The sequence below is a fragment of the Schistocerca gregaria genome, chromosome 4, assembly GCF_023897955.1.
Source record: "Schistocerca gregaria isolate iqSchGreg1 chromosome 4, iqSchGreg1.2, whole genome shotgun sequence".
Classification (NCBI taxonomy): Eukaryota; Metazoa; Arthropoda; class Insecta; order Orthoptera; family Acrididae; genus Schistocerca; species Schistocerca gregaria.
The window spans coordinates 684,825,126-684,848,836 of NC_064923.1; the positions used below are offsets into that span (position 1 = coordinate 684,825,126).

The 23,711-nt window shown below is 39.6% G+C and overlaps 1 protein-coding gene across 1 annotated transcript in view; it reads left to right on the top strand.

The window, feature by feature from the left end:
• The first annotated feature begins 2,390 nt into the window (after positions 1–2,390).
• LOC126268209 (3'-5' exoribonuclease 1-like) overlaps positions 2,391–23,711 on the top strand; it is a 92,953-nt gene continuing 71,632 nt past the window's right edge. Inside the window, exons 1-2 of the mRNA XM_049973838.1 lie at positions 2,391–2,883; positions 14,131–14,444. Coding sequence (XP_049829795.1) covers positions 2,857–2,883; positions 14,131–14,444 — 341 coding nt within the window. The 5' untranslated portion in view covers positions 2,391–2,856. The remainder of the gene's footprint in view (positions 2,884–14,130; positions 14,445–23,711) is intronic.

The window sequence follows — 23,711 nt, forward strand, 5'->3', positions numbered from 1 at the left end:
CTTTTAGGACTCTGTCAGTTACTTTGCATTTATTTACTGGTATGCAGTCATTAAAGTGTGCCAAAAATTCTTTGAGAAAACTATCAGATAGTACCTTTGCTGGCAGATAATTGCTTAGAGTATAATGTGTCTCATCATAACACAAGCCAAACCAATCTCTGTTAGAAAGGGACGTACGAAACCTGTCAATTTTCTCATCTGTGACTGGTCTAGTGACCACAAGTTCTGGGACAAGCTAATTTACATTACTCTTATCAAGAGGGAACCTACTTGTATAATTTAAAGATACTGAATCATGTTCAGAGTATGGAAATACTGTCACAAAGCATGATTCTTCTGTTGTTTTAAAATTTACAAAAAATATTGTCAAGACATGTATGTTCTCTTGTAGGCTTGTTATTGACTGAATGTAAGTTGCACTGTCTTAGTAGGTTTTGGAGTTCAGTGACAGTACGTTTTTGTGTTGTAACATCAAATTCAGCATTCACATCTCCACCTATCACAATATCATAATGTATCCATCTAGTATCTGTAAGTACATGTAACAGCAGGTCCAGTTTTTCTAAAAATACATTGGTTATACCATTAGGTGATCTATACAGGGAAATTACAACTAACTTAAAACTGTCTATTACTATACCAGCAGCTTCAAAGTTCTGTTCATCACACAGAAAATCTAGATCTAATCTATTGACTGTACCGCTAAGTGACTTGTTAACATATATTGCCACACCACCTCTTAAATGCAATGTTCTGCAGTAGCTACTGGCTAGATTATAATTTTCAAGTTCAATACATGTAAGTTCACTCTCACTAGCCCAGTGTTCACTTAAACAGAAGATATCAAACTTATTTTCTAATCCAAAGTCATTGACAATAAATTCTTTATCCCTTACTCCTTCAATGTTAAGATAACAGATCATAAAATCAAACCTGTCTTCCTTTACAGATGCACTATTTTGCTGAGAGGCTATTAAATCTCTGGCACTATTTATCTGATGGGCTTCTTCCCCTTGCTGCCTTCTACTAAAAATCATTTAGATGTAATGGAGGTACAGTTTTCCGTTTGCCCGCTACACTTGATACTGCTTCTACTCTTGGAGGTCTCTTCATTTCTTCTTGTTCATGGCATGATCTAAATGGCTGGGTCGCCACTGTAGGTAGTTCAAATGTTGCTGCATAGTGGACAGCTGGATCACCTGTTGGTACACTTGTTGCTGAATATGCTGTCACTTTTGCTGTTTCTGTTATCTTAGTTCCTGAATGAGGTATTCTACCTTTGTAACTGTAGTTAGAGCTTCTTCTCTTGCAAAGGTACATTTTTGTCCATGACGAAAATGATTTTCAGCCACTGTATGTGTAGTGATTGTTCTTGTGTTATATCTATTCCTGATAGAGAATAAAGTTCATGTAGAAGTTGACAAGGTGATCTATTGCCTAAACTGTTGTCTGCCATCAGCCCTGCAGCCTGAGTTCTGGAGAGGGGGCAAAGATTTTTTTTGAGACCCGTTTTGTTGTGGAAAAGCGAAACGTCTTTGGCGAGAATTATTTGCCATTTATTTAGGTGTGCCACAACACAATGAAACTGTATATCACTATCGATTTCGTGCTGGAAAAAATGCTTTCTGCTTGTAAGAACCAAAGCTCTGGTCTGGACGTCCAGAAAGCTTTTAATTTCATTTGTTACACTGTCCTACCTTGCGTTGTTGGCTGTAGTAGTTGTTGATGTTATTGTGTGTGTGTGTGAAGGGGGGGGGGGGGGCGGTGAGGTGGCGGCGGGGGGAGCAAGGTCAGCACTCATACTGGCGTTGAAGTCTCAGGATCATCTCTATAGGAATGCTTAGTGCAAAGGCGAGGTTGATCCACATATCCTGGATAACTCCAATAGAATCATAATTACAAGAGGTACAAGTATGAAAGATATACAACACTTCCCAGTTGCAGTCATTTGCTACATTAGATTGTTCGGTCCCCACACGCCGTTTCCGAAATTTGAGGTTACCCATCCAGACCGCAGCGAGCGCAAACTCAAGCGGCTCGCCAGAGAAAGTGACGCTAAACGTGTTCTTCTTTTGGTTTTCTCAAACCGAACAAGAGAACGATATAAAAATTGGACATGGGACAGTACTACAGAAGTGAGGGTTGAACGCGAGCCGTAGGCTGTGTAATGTCGTACGTTATAAGCTACGATAGGAGAACAACTGATACGTTGTATCTGACGCTGCGCACAACGCCCTGATTGGCTACCTTCAATGCTAATTAACTCGGAAAAGACGCAACATATCGAAAGTTTTTCTTAACATTTATTTCTCAGCACAACCTACCCTGCAGCACCTTTACAATATTTTCATACTCGTTCCGACTACTCTGTATAGACATTTTTCCAACGTCGCCATATTTCTTTCGATCGATGTGTGTGAGTATTGAGGCACAACTGGTTATGGAACAGTATGCCCTGAACTCCATGATATGAAATAAAATAATCAAGTATGATTAATCAGTTTAGTCAGACAATTTCTTGTTTAACTAACGCCGGATCTGCAATTTGCTTGTTAAATTTTCCAAGGCTGTCATTTTTTGGGAAGCTACAGGCTCAAATTGTTTTGGTCGCAAAGAAACAAGTTTTACAACGGTTCTCGATGCCCTCATAAATATACAATTCATATCTTACAAACACTATGATCTTTGAGGGTGTCGGAAATCGGAGGGAGTGATGAACGGCAAATGTTTACATTGAAGTTGATGTAATGTTTTGTACTACGATAACTCCCATTTCGGCTGGTTTGTTATGGTTCGGATTTTGTTGTTGAACAGTGATTGGGTGTTGTGTTCTACATAGTACAAGGAGCTGCTGAGATGGCCAATTCTACAAAAGCTTCCAAGGTAGTATGATGCAATGATTTTACTTATATTTCACTGTTGAAGCTACCTATGTTTTTAATAATATAATTTTGGTTAAGAACAGACTACATAAAACTATTAGAAAGCTGGTGCTGTGGAGTGCAGCCACGGTATTTAAACACTTTTGAAAGGTACACAGAAAAGGAAACAGAATTGCCTGTGCAGTTCGCTTTCCTGCAGTATTGTAAAAGCCCGAAATGTTGGAATGTAAAGTTAATTGAAACCAAGGAAATAAACACGTCTTTTATTAACACTGCTCACTCTTGGGTCAGTAATTTGCAGCACTTGTGGGACATAATATGATACAAAGTTATGGTGCTGCAATGTTGTAAATATTTTATACGCACACCATTGAATTAATATGTAGTGCAAAAGACTCTCAATGAGAGTTCAAAAGTGGTTTACTGATATATCATTCCTGTACGTAAATGAACAAGTAAATTTGATTTTATGTGTGAGAACTGGCAGTGCACATTGGTTTTAACATAAATGTTGTGTACTTAATTGAATGTGGTCAGATGTAGGCCAGTGTTAATGGTTTGATTGAAAAATGATGGAATACCAGTTTCACTTGTTATTTAGGTGTGTTTAATTTTTTTCCTGGGCGTTTTATGAGATTATGTAAGGATAAGCTACCTTTACCTGGAACATGTAAATACATAACTCAAAAAATTCAGATACAAATTTGATAATAACAATTCTTGTGATCAGTAATTACAGGTTATGCTAACGAAGTGCAAGATATGAACAGTACCTATGCTAGTTACATCATAATATACATAATCTTTATAGAGACAGATTCAGTGTATAGAGTTTTTAATAGTTGCACATGAAATGATATGGTCTATTGTGTGATAAGTAGTGTATTTTATTGGTAAGACATCAGTTGTTAACTCATCTAAATGCCTTAATCTCGTGTAAGTTGTGATTCATAGTAATATGGCTTCTTCTGCTGGGTGAGGAGTGGGTGTGTATTGGGAATGTGATTTTGTACAAACATATTTAAAAATCTGTATTATTATGCAGAGGATGTGCATTAGAACCAACAGTAATAAAATAACAGCATTAATAGTAGGCCTACATAAAACAGTTATACTCACAGTCAAAAATTGTAGTGAACAACACATGCTAAGCAGTTATTACGACAACCAAAGAACAACAATAGAATGTCTTCTATATGACTATGTTAGATTTAAATTCACAGATTATAGTACAAAAGCACAGACAAAAATGTTTTAAAAATGTTGAGGGTTGTTAAAATATTGTGTGGACAGAGGTGTTTTAATTTCAAATTTAAGTTAGAAATCAAATTTGAGGAAATTCTTTGGGATCTACTGCTAACAAGTATGGTATGTAATGAATATTTTGGTGACTTAGGAGGCTGAGATATAAATCCCCATCCTGTCACCCATGTATATCCATACATTTCAGGCTGAAGTATATTCATAGTTTCAACTGTCAACTAATTTTCTAAACAGTTTTTCATGAGGTATACGGAAATTTTTATTAAATTATTTGCCACACATGATTTTCAGCTTATCTGTTACTCTTTCATTTGTCAAAAAATACTGTGACCATTCCTGCCACCCTTGTTTGTGTTCAATTGTTTTGCCTTCTTTGTCTGACCTGAGCCTGATCCCACACATTGCTGCAATTTCCTGTAAGTGCTTAAAAACAGTGTATTTGGTAAACAAACTGCAGTTTGCCAGTATCCTATATAAACTACTGGCCATTAAAATTGCTACACCAAGAAGAAATTCAAATGATAAATGGGTATTCATTGGACAATTATATTATACTAGAACTGACATGTGATTACATTTTCATGCAATTTGTGTGCATAGATCCTGAGAAATCAGTACCCAGAACAACCACCTTTGGCCGTAATAACGGCCTTGATACGCCTGGGCATTGAGTCAAACAGAGCTTGGATGGTGTGTACGGGTACAGCTGCCCATGCAGCTTCAACATGATACCACAGTTCATCAAGAGTAGTGATTGGCGTATTGTGGTGAGCCAGATGCTCAGCCACCATTGACCAGACGTTTACAATTGGTGAGAGATCTGGAGAATGTGGTGGCCATGGCGGCAGTCGAACATTTTCTGTATCCAGAAAGGCCTGTACAGGACCTGCAACATGCGGTCGTGCATTATCCTGCTGAAATGTAGGGTTTCACAGGGATCGAATGAGGGGTAGAGCCACGGGTCATAAGACATCTGAAATGTAACGTCCACTGTTCAAAGTGCTGTTAATGCGAACAAGAGATGTCCGAGACGTGAACCAATGGCAACCCATACCATCACGCCGGATGATACGCCAGTATGGCGATGACGAATGCCCGCTTTCAATGTGCATTGACCGCTAGGTCGCCAGACACAGATGTGACCATTGTGATGCTGTAAACAGAACCTGTATTCATCCGAAAAAATGACGTCTTTGCCATTCGTGCACCCAGGTTCGTCGTTGAGTACACCATCGCAGGCACTCCTGTCTGTGATGCAGTGTCAAGGGAAACCACAGCCATGGTCTCCGAGCTGATAGTCCATGGTGCTGCAAATGTTGTCGAACTCTTTGTGCAGGTTGTTATTGTCTTGCAAACGTCCCCATCTGTTGACTCAGGGATTGAGATGTGGCTGCACGATCCATTACAGCCATGTGGATAAGATGCCTGTCATCTTGACTGCTAGTGATACGAGGCCGTTGGGATCCAGCACGGCATTCCATATTACCCTCCTGAACCCACCGATTCCATATTCTGCTAACAGTCATTGGATCTCGACCATCACGAGCAGCAATGTCGCTATATGATAAACCACAATCGCGATAGGCTACAATCCGACCTTTATCAAAGTTGGAAACGTGATGGTACGCATTTCTCCTCCTTACAAGAGGCATCACAACAACGTTTCACCAGGCAACGCCGGTCAACTGCTGTTTGTGTATGAGAAATCGGTTGGAAACTTTCCTCATGTCAGCATGTCGTAGGTGTCGCCATTGGTGCCAACCTTGTGTGAATGCTCTGAAAAGCTAATCATTTGCATATCACAGCATCATCTTCCTGTCGTTTAAATTTCGCATCTGTAGCATGTCATCTTCGTGGTGTAGCAGTTTTAATGACCAGTAGTGTATAAACAAAAACTGCTATTTCGGTTACCTACACGTGGGCTTATGTGAGGATTCCACTTCACTTATCTGTCCATTGTTACTTCAATTACAAGTCATTTTATAAATGAAACTCATTTCTTATACAGTTCAGTGATATTATGTTTCTACATCCTATAAGACGTACAGCACTGTGTTACAAAGTAGTTATGAGTCATTGCCTTTGTCTGACATTTTCTCAAGTTCTAATGGGGTAACACTATTTTTCTAAGGAGATAATATTTCCTCGTAGATAACTGTTTGATATACAAAAAACTGAGATGGCTCAAACTTCTTTCCAATGAATCATTCATATGTAATATGAACATCAATGGTCCTGTTGCATTTCTCTAACACTGCTTTCGCTTCTGCATTTATAGATGACACTCTATTGGGGATACAATGTTGAATTCTGAATGGTAAGAAATTTCCAGTCTAATTGTGATTCTGGCTAATCAGTCCATAAAAATGTCTCATATGTGATCGGTGTCATTGAATCCACCTAGTTACCCTCTGTCCATAAGCATCAAGACATTGCTCATGGGAAAACATGATTAAGGATTAACATGACAGGCATATCTGACATAAAAAATAAAAATGAAAAACACTCAGAAATATTCAGCATGTAAGCTGCTTAACAACATGTACAAATAAATTTGCAATGTGAAAGTAAAATGACTTGTTCCACATAACTACAATTTATTGTGGAAAATTATCAGTGGAACTAACTACATACTGGTGGACACAGATAACGTCATTTTGTTCCAGATAAATTGATCCCTGAAAACATTCTAGAATTCTAGTATAAAGGGAAATGAGTGACAGCATGTTTTTAGACGGGTGTGATCTGTGCTCTTTTCCAATTGGTGGTAAGTTTTCTTACTCAAGTTGTATTATGGTCAAGAGTGGATTTAATCAAATTTGTATATAACTTGACAGGCACACTGTTAGGCCCTGGGAGATTTAAACCTTTTTAACACTACTAGTGCTACTTACTATGTCACTTATACACACATTGATACAGCAGCTGAATGCTGGAAGCTATCCTTAATTTTTCTTTGATGGAACAAATAGTGAGATCCATTACATTTTTGGCATACTACCACATACATTCTGTTTTGTCTCCTTATATTTCTGCTGTATAACTTTCAACCAAAACATTAGGAGAATAAGTATAATTTAAGTGTCTGCATTCCTGAAATTTAAAGGAGCAGTCATCCCAAAATGCAATGATTGACGGATCAAGTCAGAATTCAATATTTTGGCCTTTTTTTCCGATGAACATTGGTCGCTGTCTGGTTGTGAAGTATCCACACAGAAATTTCTGTGCTCATAGGGCTTTCAGAGAAGCACCATGATAGTGTTGTATTCCAGTACTTATTGTAGTTTCACACATTGTCCTACTTGTCCTTTTGGTTAATGTTAGGCCTAATCTATATTTATATTTGTGTTAAACTTTGTAGCTGTAGTGCAGTTAACATCATTTCTTAAAGAAACTTCCTGGTATTGATTCTATGTCAAAGTGGGTCTGTATTCTGCCAGGTGTATATGTAAGTATGTGGAGTTTAACTGACTCTTCACTTGGGCCACAGTCCCACCAAATGTTCTTTGCCCAAAGTGAATGATTCTGGTAGCTGCCTGAGAAATGACGTAGCCTCTACCAAGTCCGTTTTAACGAACTTTATGACATTTTTGTTTATTTTTGTAGCCCTGTGTGCCTTGGTGCTCATTGTAGATACAGATTCGTCTTGATCAGTGAGCCAAGTCTCAATGTGAACATACTCAAAACAATATAGTATGAAACATACGTACAAATAGATATGACCAGTCACTTATTTGGTCACAGCTGTCTGTAGTTATATGTAATTTAATATACAGCCATAATGTTAAGTGATATCTATGATGGACAAGCTCAATTTGAAGTAAGCCCATAGATCACCTTGTTTGTTGCTTATGATGAACAGTGTTGTGAACGATCTGTTCTGTGCAGTTTTTTGGAAGCTTTTTTGTATTGTTAATGTGTACATTGGAGTGCTTCGATTATTCCATATATTTTAAGTATAGATTTGGCGTTTTAGCTTCTTCTGCTCCCAAAACTCTTTCAGCTTTCTGATGTGGCTGACCTTCTTTCATCAGCTATGTTACTTTGTTTTGGTTTAAGCCTTATATCTCTGTTCCAAAGAATTGTCTGTTTTGTTGCATTGTTATTTGTAACTCTTATAATCATCCTGGACTTCTTTAAACCAGTTATTCTTGGTTTTATTTTTTCAAAAGTAGTTGAATAATTTTTGGTAGTCTTGATATATGGCAGAACACTTTGTTAAGTTGATTACTGATCTGATGATTCTTTGCTCTACTTTCTCGAGTTTGTCTGTTGTTGATTTGGTGTTCAACTTAAATAGTGTTTCAGTCGCATATGTTGCTCCAGGTTTAACAATGCTGTGGTAGTACTTGATTTTGGTGTTCACTAAGAGAGGAACCAAAATGCAGAGGTCGTTCTGAGTAACGTGCCTGTCTTCATTTATGGTTTTATTGTCGATAACAAGTTGCCACTTGGAATCTCACAGCCATTAAAAATCTCCAAGTATTTAAACACAAAATGAAAGAATACCTCATTAGCCACTCCTCCTACAGTTTATCTGAATATTTGGATTCACGAATGTAAATTCTCCTGTCTAATACTTACATTGCATTGTTCCTGATTTTGCCATTATAAAGACTGCTAGTTGTGATCTGTGTAAAGTTAAAATGCTTTGTTTGAAATATTAGATAATAGTACCAGCTGAGTAGTATCAGAGGAGTAGTACTGGTTCTTTCTTTTTTTAAATTCTAACACACATGAACAATATAATCTGGGAGTAAATAATTTAATTATTAGTTTGGGTACATTAGCACTTGTCATAATTTGTTTCTAGTATACTTTACAGAAGTAGCCAGCAATGGTTGCTTCTGCCTGTATAACTTGACCCGTTACACATCCCATCATTAGAGGACTGATGGAAAATGGTGTATGAATGAATGAATGAATGCCACTTCGTGACTGTCTTGTCAGAAATTTATGATCACCCACTTCTTTGTTTCTCATAAATACAACCAGCTATAAACACTACGCCACTTGCAAACACTTTTGACATCCATACACAACTCTCTATCAATTGAAGCATAATTTTGGTTGTTTCTCAACACCTTTTGCATTCAAAACCTAAACAACTACACAAAAGTTGCACTTGGCAGGAGTGTCTATTGGGAGCTCTCTTCCCAATGGCTGCCAAGCCAACACTGAGTATACCAGCAAGGTGTGTATGTGCATGTGTTTGTTTGGAAATGTGGGAAGCACCATTTGCAACATCACATGGAAATAGCTGTGTAACAGTTTTTCTACGTCCACATAATTTTCGAAGACTTTTCATTTTGTATTACTCTTGTTATTAATTCTGCTACTTGTGTGACAGCGTCTGCCTTTGTAACTGAGCAACTAATGAGTCTGACCATCCTGTGGAGAACCTATGTCCAATTCCTGCTACTTCCAGGGATTTTTCCAAGGTGGAAGTATGGGAACAGGGTGCAGTCAGCCTCCTAATGCCAACTGAGAATTAGCAGCCCCAAGGTGTAGGTAGCTGACAATGACCAGGAGAATGGTTTGCTGACCCCATGTTCCACCACACTATATCCATATGACATCTCAAGGCAGAGGAAAGCATAGTGGCTGTTCGGTATTGAATGGTCCTCTGAACAACAAGGGACTGTACTTAACAAAAGTTACATTCCGTTGCTGGGTGTCTCAAACATTTTTTTATTTGCTTTTGATTAATAGCACACAGCAGTGACTGGCTTTCTTGGAAGCTTGTATGAATTTAGCCCATCATCATGAGTGAGGTTCTATGTTTGAAACCATGTAGCTTATGTGAAAGTAAATTTATCCAATTTCTCTCTTTCTGAGGGCGGTGTTTTTTTGTATCCAAAAAGACAATAGCTGGCTGCAATTTATTATATTTTGAGGTGTTCATTTAATGATTCTGATTGATTTTCAATGCAGTGAGAAGTCAGAGTATTGTACAAGTATGTGGTCTTATGGCAATGTAAATGAATAAAATCTTCTAGGGCGTCGGGCCATCTCGAATGATTGTATGTCCATAAGCATTTTTCCAAACTCTCCTTGGGAGTTTTGTCAGGTGATAATGTGTGCCATGTGCTTTTACTGATTTCATCCTTATACAGCTATGGTGTCGGCCGTGATACCACAAGTGTTCTGCCCATTGCTATATAAGGTAATGTTTCTGTCCCGTGTCAGCCATGCACACATTAACCTCTATGGCGGTGTTCCGTTCTATGAACAGCTTCAAATTGCCTTCTTTATTAATCACTATAGCTTCCTTTATCGTTCTTGCCCGGACACTATTAGGCCTACATTATTTTTACCTGCTGGTACTTCATAAAATTGCTTGTGATATTTGTTTGTTATTACAACCATTCTTCAGAAGACTTCTCATATGTGGTTCAGTTGTTTTGGCTAGTTTGCATCATTCAGACTGCTTCCGCTCTATGAACCTAGATTCTTAGAACCCTCCGCTTTTGGGCTGAATGGTGGTGCTAACTGAAGGAATGTAGGTACATGTTCTTATGAGTAGCCTTTCTTTATCCACTGTGGCTGAGACACTGATTGGGTTTTCAGTGAATCAAGGAGTCAAAGAAGGGTAAGGTACAATCTTTTTCAATCTCCATCCATGAAATGAAATGTTTCATCAACTGGTTAAACTACACATTAAGTTTTTAGTCTCTTCCAGTTCATGAAAATGCAACAGAAAATGAAAAAGGCAAGTGCGTAACAATCTTCATTACTAAATTTGTGAGGAGTTCTGACTAATCACTTTTTATTTGTTTGTTAAGGGGAGCCGGAACGATGAAAATGACAAAATTAATGTTTTTTTTTCATTATAAAATTATTTGGAGTTTTCTGAATAAAACAAATCAAGTTTCACCATTCTAAGTGAATGCTAAGTGTGCTTTTTTTCGCTGCAAAGTTGACGCACCGCATAAACGGTTGTAGCGACTTGGTGTGTCACCTCTGACGGCGGCGCTCGCTGGGCTGCAAGTAGGGTATCTATGCAAAATTAGACAGTGTTTTGTTTTCCAACGTTGTATGGCTTTATCTCTGTGACAACTGACTGTTCATATCGGTAAACATAAACGCTATACCATGTGTGTTGAGTTGTGGAGTTTGCTTTGTGTTGTTTAGCTGTTCAATTTTGTGTATTTGATGAATTTTGCTCGTACCTGTTTTACGTATTTGGTTTGTGGATGTCAATATGCCCTGTTTCAACAATCGAGTGTTTAAGAAAAGGCACAATGAGTGGAAGAAGAAATCTTTTGTTGTTTTGAAGGGAGATGCTGCTCAGACTGCTTCACTGACTACTCCAAATGAATGTGATAGAACTTATTCCAGCAAGAAGCTTTATCACAGCAAAGAAAAATTTGAAAACTATGAAAGTGACAGTAATGAAGTGAATGAAATAATTAACATTTCCTTGCTCTCTAATAATTTGAAACATAACATATTATGCCAAGTTTGCAAAGGAGGAGGACTGGAATTGAAAATAACTTCACACATTGGTTTGGCATGTAAAATGTTATTGAAGTGTAACAAATGTGCTGCAGAAGTTTTATTTTCTAGATCCAACAGTATTCTTCATAGTGATGTTAGTGGAAAGAAGGTGTATGATATAAATATTAGGCTAGTGTATGACTTGCATTGCTTTGGCAAGGGGAGTGCTGCAGGGACAATGTTATGTGGAATTGTGCTGAAGATATTCCTCAAGCAACAATGAAGAAAGCAGATGAAGAAGCTTGACAGATAATGGGAATTGTAGAGATTTAACTGTTGCTTTAGGTGGATAATGGCAATGTAGAGGTCATAAATCTCTAAACGGAATTGTGACAGCTACCAGTGGGGACAGTTGCAAAGTATTTGATGTTGCCATTCTCTCAAAACATTGTAGATGTAAGGGCAATACCAAGGACAAACATAGTGAAAGTTGTGAAGCAAATTTTCACGGCACAAGTGGAGCGATGGAAGTAGAGGGAGTGAAAGCATTTTTTTCCAGATCACAGGAGTGGTATAATGTACGATACACTAACTATCTAGGAGATGGTGATTCAAAGAGATAAAAAGCTGTAGAGGAACTCAAACCTTACGGCACTGAAATTCACATTAAAAAACAGGAGTGCATTGGACATGCATAGAAGCGCATGGGGGCTCGCTTGTGCAAACTAAAGCAGACATTAGGATCCCAGATGGTAAGACCCTTGGAGGAAGAGAAAGATTGACAGATGAAGCAATTGATAGATTGCAGAGGTATTATGGGTGTGCAATTAGGCGAAATACAAGAAGCATTGAGCATATGGGGAGAGCAGTATGGACATTATTTTTTCATACTGCATCAACAAATGAGCACCCACAACATGCGCTATGCCCCTCAGGTGATGACTCATGGTGTAAGTACCAATCAGGAAAGAAATATGACCAAATGATGTAATTGGTGTTATTAAGCCCATATTCAGTGAGTTGTCACAGCCAAGTTTATTGGAAAAGTGTTTACATGGGAATACACAAAATCCAAATAAAAGTGTAAATAATTTAATTTGGATTAGGATCCTCAAAAGAGTGTCTGTGCAGATAAAAACATTGCATTTTGGAGTGCATGATACAGTGGCAACATACAATGAAGGAAATTTTATCAAATGTGATGTGCTGAAAAAAAAAGGGAAGAAAAGACCAGTGAAAAGGAAACTAACACTGGAAAAAAAAGAGGATGCTGAATATCCATCATATGAGGCAGAAATGTATTAAAAAAGCCATTTCCCGGAACTTTAAAATTTTCATCTTTGAGGAACATTTTCTCAAAAACTGCTAACAGCATATCAATGAAATTTATACACAATCTTGTTTACTTCTTTTCCTTCATTTTTATAACAGATTGTAAAAAAAAATATTGTATAATTCAAGAGTTATGGAAGATGTGGTGTGCGTACTGTAAGACCTTCGGTACACACACCATCAGATTATTTGACTTGTCGCTCTAAGGAAGTAGGCGAGTGTCAGCAATATGTCTCGTGGTCTTATCGTGGCGTGTTTATTTTCTGCTGTTAGGTCAGACGATAGAAATGCCACTTGCACTCTTAGAGTAGCAGATTGACAGTGACCAAGTTTAAACAGAAGTTGATTAATTTTCACACACATTTATTAAAATAATAAAAAGTATAGACATTATGTAACTTGATTCTGGATGCTGTTTACAATTGACAATCTGAAGTTCCTTTGGTCTTGGTACGTTAATCTTATCATCACATATCTTTGATACTTGACAAAGTGTCTACTCATTTATCTTTATGGCTATGTACAGAAATATGGTAATCTTATTAGGCGCAGACTGAAACTTGACTATAGACTGGTACAGACAAATGCAGACTGGTGCAGACAAATGCAGACTAACTAATCGGAGGTCTGTACACTCGTTATGATACCTTATGCATTCAGGTATCACTGCGCGAGTGTGATCCGCGAGGAGAAAAGGTTCTATGTTAACAGCAGTCTCATTGGCTGCGTTACATATTTATACTCGGATCGGCGGAAGCAGAATTTGGTTCGTCTCTAAGGCAGCGCCATCTCGTAGGGCGGAGATGGACGAGCGCTGCGTCTACGCTGTTGTGCTTAACGGGGTGCGCTCTAGTGGGAAAGTTGTGTACGCGCTGACTACGCGGAACTATGTACACAACAGAAGAAAAAGTGCAAAATGTTAGAGAAAAAAATAAGCATTTGTTTAAAAAAATTGTAAAAAAAACAATAAATATTTCTTAACATGGCGTTACAACTTTGTAGAGAAATATTCACTGAACATAGTCCAAATTTCAGAGCAATATGTTTAATGGTTTTAGAAATTATGTTCCTTCTATTTGCTAAAATTAACATGGAGGAGATGGATCGTTCCGGCTCCCCTTAAGTACTGGTTTATGAATAATTTTGCTGTTAATCTTGTACTGCATAATACTTATCAGTTCGCTGAATTTCAAGAAAGTTTGTTTATTTTCAGGCTGATGATGATGCTAAAGAGCCCATTCCTAAGACAGTGGGAAGCTCTCCTTATAGTGATGCAGTGTATCATGAGCTGTCGAGGTTAAATGGCCAGGTTAATAGAATGAACAAGCAGACACTAATACAGAAAATGAGGGGCCTACGACTGAGCACAGAAGGATCAACAGATGTCCTAAAAAAGCGCCTGAAGAATTATTATAAGAAAAGGAAGCTGGCTACAATCAATGTGACTTCTTCTCATAAACTTTACCCATATTATGTGATTGTAGATTTTGAAGCTACGTGTGAAGAAGTAAATCCACCAGATTATCCGTAAGTTAACAAGTCATCTTCCTTGGCTGTACATTTCATTGTGAACCTTGGCCTCTTAAAACAGTTCTGTCAGTTACCATGATCCAACACTCTAGCTTTCCATCCCATGCATCCCATTTTTGCAGGCCTCCCATGACTTATCTATCTATCTGGTCTTCAATGGGGTTGATTGACCTCTGGATTTTCGTCTTAACATCCTCTTACTTTCTTCCATATCACTCATCAGTGCCAAGTACCTTGCCAATCACAATCTACATCTACATCTACATCTACATGACTACTCTGCAATTCACATTTAAGTGCTTGGCAGAGGGTTCATCGAACCACAATCATACTATTTCTCTACTATTCCACTCCCGAACAGCGAGCGGGAAAAACGAACACCTAAACCTTTCTGTTCGAGCTCTGATTTCTCTTATTTTATTTTGATGATCATTCTTACCTATGTAGGTTGGGCTCAACAAAATATTTTCGCATTCGGAAGAGAAAGTTGATGACTGAAATTTCGTAAAAAGGTCTCGCCGCGACGAAAAACGTCTATGCTGTAATGACTTCCATCCCAACTCGTGTATCATATCTGCCACACTCTCTCCCCTATAACGCGATAATATAAAACGAGCTGCCCTTTTTTGCACCCTTTCGATGTCCTCCGTCAATCCCACCTGGTAAGGATCCCACACCGCGCAGCAATATTCTAACAGAGGACGAACGAGTGTAGTGTAAGCTGTCTCTTTAGTGGACTTGTTGCATCTTCTAAGTGTCCTGCCAATGAAACGCAACCTTTGGCTCGCCTTCCCGACAATATTATCTATGTGGTCCTTCCAACTGAAGTTGTTCGTAATTTTAACACCCAAGTACCTAGTTGAATTGACAGCCTTGAGAATTGTACTATTTATCGAGTAATCGAATTCCAACGGATTTCTTTTGGAACTCATGTGGATCATCTCACACTTTTCGTTATTTAGCGTCAACTGCCACCTGACACACCATGCAGCAATCTTTTCTAAATCGCTTTGCAGCTGATACTGGTCTTCGGATGACCTTACTAGACGGTAAATTACAGCATCATCTGTGAACAGTCTAAGAGAACTGCTCAGATTGTCACCCAGGTCATTTATATAGATCAGGAACAGTAGAGGTCCCAGGACGCTTCCCTGGGGAACACCTGATATCACTTCAGTTTTACTCGATGATTTGCCGTCTATTACTACGAACTGCGACCTTCCTGACAGGAAATCACGAATCCAGTCGCACAACTGAGACGATACCCCATAGCTCCGCAGCTTGATTAGAAGTCGCTTGTGAGGAACGGTGTCAAAAGCTTTCCGGAAATCTAGAAATACGGAATCAACTTGAGATCCCCTGTCGATAGCGGCCATTACTTCGTGCGAATAAAGAGCTAGCTGCGTTGCACAAGAGCGATGTTTTCTGAAGCCATGCTGATTACGTGTCAATAGATCGTTCCCTTCGAGGTGATTCATAATGTTTGAATACAGTATATGCTCCAAAACCCTACTGCAAACCGACGTCAATGATATAGGTCTGTAGTTAAATGGATTACTCCTACTACCCTTCTTGAACACTGGTGCGACCTGCGCAATTTTCCAATCTGTAGGTACAGATATATCGGTGAGCGAGCGGTTGTATATGAGTGCTAAGTAGGGAGCTATAGTATCAGCGTAATCTGAAAGGAACCTAATCGGTATACAATCTGGACCTGAAGACTTGCCCGTATCAAGCGATTTGAGTTGCTTCGCAACCCCTAAGGTATCTACTTCTAAGAAACTCATGGTGGCAGATGTTCGTGTTTCAAATTCTGGAATATTCCATTCGTCTTCCCTGGTGAAGGAATTTCGGAAAACTGCGTTCAATAACTCCGCTTTAGCGGCACAGTCGTCGATAACAGTACCATCGGCACTGCGCAGCGAAGGTATTGACTGCGTCTTGCCGCTTGTGTACTTTACATACGACCAGAATTTCTTCGGATTTTCTACCAAATTTCGAGACAATGTTTCGTTGTGGAACCTATTAAAGGCATCTCGCATCGAAGTACGTGCCAAATTTCGCGCGTCTGTAAATTTTAGCCCATCTTCGGGATTTCGCGTTCTTCTGAACTTCGCATGCTTTTTCCGTTGCCTCTGCAACAGCGTTCGGACCTTTTTTGTGTACCACGGGGGATCCGTTCCATCTCTTACCAATTTATGAGGTATGAATATCTCAATTGCTGTTGCTACTATATCTTTGAATTTGAGCCACATGTCGTCTACATTCGCATAGTCAGTTCGGAAGGAATGGAAATTGTCTTTTAGGAAGGCTTCTAGTGGCACTTTATCCGCTTTTTTAAATAAAATTATTTTGCGTTTGTTTCTGATGGATTTGGAAGAAATGGTATTGAGCCTAGCTACAATGACCTTGTGATCACTAATCCCTGTATCAGTCATGATGCTCCCTATCAGCTTAATGATTACACTATTTGTGTGATATGTAGGTATCTAAAGTGTACAGTTCATGATTATACCCTCCTTCACAGCTTGGATCAACAATTTTTCTAAGTACTTCTCTCTCTCTCTCTCTCTCTCTCTCTCTCTCTCTCTCTCTCTCTCTCTCAAAGACATTTAGCAATCCAGTATTGTTCGATGTTAATGACCAAGTTCGAGGCATTATGTAAAATAATTTTTTTGGTACGTGGTTTTATTTGAGGTGGGTGAGTGTCAGTCCCAGATATTTAGCCCAGTGTTATTGAGGGTGGTTTGTTATTGTGGCAGCCATATATTTTGCTTCCTGTTAGTTGCTATGCAATCCCATATTCCTGCTGACTTGCTCAAGACAGAGTTCTTGTACCTATACTATGTCATCAGTATAAGTGAGTATCTACACTGATTTATAAAAGATCATTCCCCTGTTCAACAGGTTTGTGTTCCTCGTGACCTCCAAGGCACTGTGAAAAATGGAGACACGCCATCATATCTCCTTGCTTTATATCTAGTGGATGATACCCTATTTCTCCCATTTTTATTCTACTCTACACCTCAATCATTGTCATTCTCACAAGCATTAAAAATTTTCCAGGAGTTCTTAGTCCAGTCTAAGCACAGGACAATGGCAGTCTGACCAGGCTATCATATGCTGATGTGTAGTATATGAGGAATTGATGCATGTCAGCCCTGAATTCAATTGTCTTTTCTAAAATTTACCTTAGGATAAAGCTGTGGTCTGATATGATGATTTCCCTGGTAGAAATCCACATTGGAGAATGTCAAATCAAACACCTTTCAGCAGCCTGTTTTTCAAACTGTTATTGAGTTACCAGTTTCAGCGATATATTACACCATCTTCGGGCTCCTGTGTACAGACAACAGTATGAAACAGATAACAAAAGCGGGTGGTGCAAGTCTTATATACAATGGTAATGTGTAATAACATTACAATACCAAACTGTACAGGAAGTTACATCAAAGTTCCAGATAAATGATGGAGTAAAATAAGAGAACAGTTGCACACTGTATATCATAAACTAGGAGCAAAATATATATGTCACATAGTCGTAAAAGGAACCTACTAAGTGGAGGTCAATATTGCATATTATGCTTAGGTAATCACAGTGTAATGCTAATTCAATATGTGGGAAACGACTAGTGTAAAACGGTATAGTCGTATCTGATGAATCCACAATGTAGGTGAAACATTTGAGTCCATTTTGTCATATACTAATAAAACATAAACCACTTTCTGAGGTGAACCCCTCTAGCATCATGTTCCAAATACTATCAACTAATTAAACGAGAATATAAAGTTACATCAATATCATTTATCAATTACAGACTCATAAGATGCAACTTATTTAATGAAACATGTTTAATAAACCAAACTCTGAATATATAACAGCAAAAATAATTAAATATTGACAGTATAATGTAAATTGATAGAACAAATTTGTTCACTAAGTGGCAGCAGGAGAACAGACAAAAAAAGGTTTAACTTTTAGAAGCTTTCGGAGCCAATGGCTCCTTTTTCCTTCACGTTCAACTCTTCTGCCACTGCCAGAAGGAGCCACTGGTTCTGAAAGCTTGTAAAAGTGAAACTTGTGTGTGTGTGTGTGTGTGTGTGTGTGTGTGTGTGTCCTCCTGCCACCACTTGGTGAGTAGATTTTTTAATCTATCTATTTACTTTAAACTATGAATGTAATGTAATATACTGTAACAAATTCCCACTAAGCAGTAAGTTATTATGAAAGTGATAAGTCTGCTGGTAAGCAGACGTGTGGCTGGATGATATGCAAAACCATAAGCTATGAAGTAAGTCTAAGGAAAAGTGCTGCAATACATGTGCATTATAAAGAAAGACACTCATTTCAATCAGAACAACCAAAGACACGTACCTCTATATGTCGTGTAGCCTAGCGCTTAAGCTGGCGAAGACAAAGGATAGTATGCCCTTCGACAGAAAAGCCACCAGAACAGGATATACCATACAATGTATAATACGTCAGTTGGTAGCTTTATGACTAGATGGTTAATTGAGAATTTGGATGTCAAGGAATATAAACTGCGTGATCAAAAGTATCCGGACACATGGCTGTAAATGACTTACAAGTTCGTGGTGCCCTCCATCGGTAATTCTGGAATGCGGTATGGTATTGCCCCACCCTTAACGTTGTGACAGCTTCCATTCTTGCAGGCATATGTTCAGTCAGGTGCAAGAAGGTAGCTTGGGGAACGGCAGCCCATTCATCATGGAGTGCTGCACTGCGGAGAGGTATTGATGTTGGTCGGTGAGGCCTGGCATGAAGTTGGCATTCCAAAACATCTGACAGGTGTTTTATAGGATTCAGGCCAGGACTCTATGCATGCCCGTACATTACAGGGATGTTTTTGTTGTGTAACCACTCCGCCACAGACCATGCATTATGAACAGGTGCTCGATCGTGTCGAAAGATGCAGTCGCTATCCCCAAATTGCTCTTCAACATTGGGAAGCAAGAAGGTGCTTAAAACATCAATGTAGGCCTATGCTCTGATAGTGCCACACAAAACAACAAGGGGTGCAAGCCCCCTCCATGAAAAACACGACCACACCATAACACCACAGGTTCCAAATTTTGCTTTTGGCACTACATACGCTGGCAGATGACGTTCACCGGGCATTCACCATACCCACACCCTGCTAATCATATCGCCACATTGTGTATTGTGGTTTGTCACTCCACACAACATTTTTCCGCTTTTTGATCATCCAATGTTTACGCTCCTTTACCATGCAAGGTGTCGTTTGTCATTTACCGGTGTAATGTGTGGCTTATGAGCAGCCGCTTGACCATGAAATCCAAGTTTTCTCATCTCCCACCTAACTGTCATAGTACTTGCTGTGGAGCCTGATGCTGTTAGGAATTCCTGTGTGATGGTGTGGATTGTAAGGAGGTGAGGTACAAGTGGAATTAAAGCTGTGAGGGCGGGTCGTGAGTCATGCTTGGGTAGCTCAATTGGTAGAGCACTTGCCCACAAAAGAGTCCCGAGTTCAAATCTCACTTCGGCACACAGTTTTAATCTGCCACCAAGTTTCAAGTCTGGATAGATGTCTGCCTATTACACATTACGACCCTCTTCAACTGTTGGTGGTCTCTGTCAGTCAACAGAAGAGGTCAGTCTGTATACTTTTGTGGTGTATGTGTCCCTTCACGTTTCCACTTCACTATCACATCGGAAACAGTGGACCTAGGGATGTTAAGGAGTGCGGAAATCTCGCGTACAAACATATGGCACAAGTGACACCCAGTCACCTGACCATATTCGAAGTCCGTGAGTTTTGCGGAGCACCCGATTCTGCTCTCTCATGATGTCTAATGACTACTGAGGTCGCTGATATGGAGTATCTGGCAGTAGGTGGCAGCACAATGCCCTTAATATGAAAAACATACGTTTTTGGCGGTGTCCATATGCTATTGATCACATAGTGTACCAGAACACTGAATCTGAATAAACACCCATGTGAACTAATAAAAGTAGAAGTCACATGGAATAAAAACACTCATCATGTACCATAAAACAATGCAAAGAGGGAAGAAATCACAACACTAACACCATAATGCCAACAAATGGGGTGTAACAACCATCATGGTTACATGTCGAAAAATGAAAGTAAGAAATTAGGTCAAGGCAACATTAACTTATGTCTTACAGGGCTTGTGAAAAATCTAGGAAGGTACAATAAACTAACATCATCTGTAGTATTTCAAGAATATAACTGCATGATTGTAGAGCAGTCTAGAAAAATGATGTTACAGATTTTGTAAGGAATATATGTAAAGAGATATTCCTGTACACGTTGAAGACCAGTAAAACAATATCGTGTGTTGTTACATGTTTATTGTACGAAATTATTAGCAAGAAGTACAACAGTCAAACTACGGTTATGTATTCCTTGTTGAGCGGTGTCTCATATACAGTAAATATGAAACCATTGCACTATGTTAATGTATTCTAATATACAGGTAAACACAAATGTAAAGTAGAACCCCATTTTTATTATCAATGAACGAAATGATAAAAAATTTAAAACTTACAATCTTTTGTACATTAGTCTACAGCCATACTTGGGAAACCAAGCCTTTGTATTTCAAGTAGATCAATCCTGGAATGTACAAACAAGGCTGCTCGAAGGAAAAACACTGACTATTGAAAGTTGAGAAGCAAGGGCATACTCTCACCCAGAAACTAAAACTGCTAGGGACTCAACATGAACAGTTGTGTAAAAAGATAAGAAAATGAGCATATCAGTAAAACATAAGCACTCACAGTGCGCCTATCCAGATCAGCATATAAACAATTTTGTCAACAACTGGTAGGACAGCTGTGGCATAGAATAGCGGAATCTAGTCAAGAGTGTTAGATCCCACAACCCCCCCGCCCCCAGCACCACCACAACCTTAAGAGCCCGTAACAGTTGAGGACATGTCATTACTAATCACACTGGTGCATAAAGGATAGAGGGAAATATTATGTAATAACTCGTGACAGCAGTATGGTCAATACAATTCAAATATAAAAGGTTAATGGAAGTAGCACATACACCGTCCACATCAAACCCACCAACAAGCAACAGTACCTCCATTATGACAGCTGCCACCCATTCCATATCAAACGGTCCCTTCCCTACAGCCTAGGCCTTCGCGGCAAACGAATCTGCTCCAGTCCTGAATCCCTGGACCATTACACCAACAACCTGAAAACAGCTTTCGCATCCCGCAACTACCCTCCCGACCTGGTACAGAAGCAAATAACCAGAGCCACTTCCTCATCCCCTCAAACCCAGAACCTCTCACAGAAGAACCCTAAAAGTGCCCCACTTGTGACAGGATACTTCCCGGGACTGGATCAGACTCTGAATGTGGCTCTCCAGCAGGGATATGACTTCCTAAAATCCTACCCCGAAATGAGATCCATCCTTCATGAAATCCTCCCCACTCCACCAAGAGTGTCTTTCCGCCGTCCACCTAACCTTCGTAACCTCTTGGTTCATCCCTATGAAATCCCCAAACCACCTTCCCTACCCTCAGGCTCCTACCCTTGTAACTGCCCCCGGTATAAAACCTGTCCTATGCACCCTCCCACCACCACCTACTCCAGTCCTGTAACCCGGAAGGTGTACACGATCAAAGGAAGAGCCACGTGTGAAAGCACCCACGTGATTTACCAACTGACCTGCCTACACTGTGACGCTTTCTACGTGGGAATGACCAGCAACAAACTGTCCATTCACATGAGTGGACACAGGCAGACAGTGTTTGTTGGTAATGAGGATCACCCTGTGGCTAAACATGCCTTGGTGCACGGCCAGCACATCTTGGCACAGTGTTACACCGTCCGGGTTATCTGGATACTTCCCACCAACACCAACCTGTCCGAACTCCGGAGATGGGAACTCCCCCTTCAGTATATCCTCTCTTCTCGATATCCGCCCGGCCTCAACCTCCGCTAATTTCAAGTTGCCGCCGCTCATACCTCACCTGTCTTTCAACAACTTCTTTGCCTTTGTACTTCCGCCTCGACTGACATCTCTGCCCGAACTCTCTGCCTTTACAAATGTCTGCTTGTGTCCGTGTATGTGCGGATGGATATGTGTGACACCTGCCCTTTTTTCACCCTAAGGGAAGTCTTTCCGCTCCCGGGATTGGAATGACTTCTTACCCTCTCCCTTAAAACCCACATCCTTTCGTCTTTCCCTCTCCTTCCCTCTTTCCTGAAGAAGCAACCGTCGGTTGCGAAAGCTAGAACTTCTGTGTGTGTGTTTGTGTGTTTTATTTATTGTGCCTATCTACCGGCGCTATCCCGCTTGGTAAGTCTTGGAATCTTTGTTTTTAATATATTTTTCCCATGTAGAAGTTTCTTTCTATTTTAATGTTAATTAAATTACATATAGTTCAAATGAATTAGTGCTATGGCAGTGTATCAGTGGGAACACAAGAATAAGTGTGTAACTAAATGATAATTTGTATATGATAGAGGCAAATACCATGTAGTAGAAAAACCACAGAAAACGACTACACAGTGAGAGATCGCCACAAATAATTATTTATAGTCAGAACATTAAGTTATTCAAGTATGTCATGTGCATACATTGCTGCATCCCTAATTGCATGAAATGAGAATTCGAATGCAGTTACCTAAACATCTACCATCCTTACTCATACTGTACTCGTCATAATTCTACTGAAGAATGAGGAAGTAGAATCGGAAAAATCCAGACTATGAAAGTACATATTGTCAGTAAAACTGTACTCATTATACTTCTAATGAAGAAAGGAAAGAATAACAAAGAGGCATAATACAAAATCCCGGTACTTTGAAGGTGCATGTTGTCAACAAACTGAGTGATATGTGCTCAAAAGCACTGTAGTAGTTATGCACCAAAACCTTACATTAAAAACACGTGAAAAAGCAACATACAAATGAAAGCTTGCCCTGACCGACGTGTAGGAAAATGAGCGTATGGCATTGTTGGCTGTGAGGCCCCATCTGGGGAAGTTTGGCCGCCAAATGCAAATAGTATTTCAATTGACACCGCATTGGGCGACTTGCTCACTGGTGATGAAGATGAAATGATGATGAGGACAGCACAACACCCAGTCCCCGAGCGGAGAAAATCTTCAACCCGGTCGGGAATGGAACCCGGGCCCGCTTGCATGGGAGCAGAGAACGTTACCACCCAGCTAAGCAGGTGGCAGAGGTGTAGGAAGATTCCAACTGCGGTTCCAGTCAAAATAGGTGCCAGC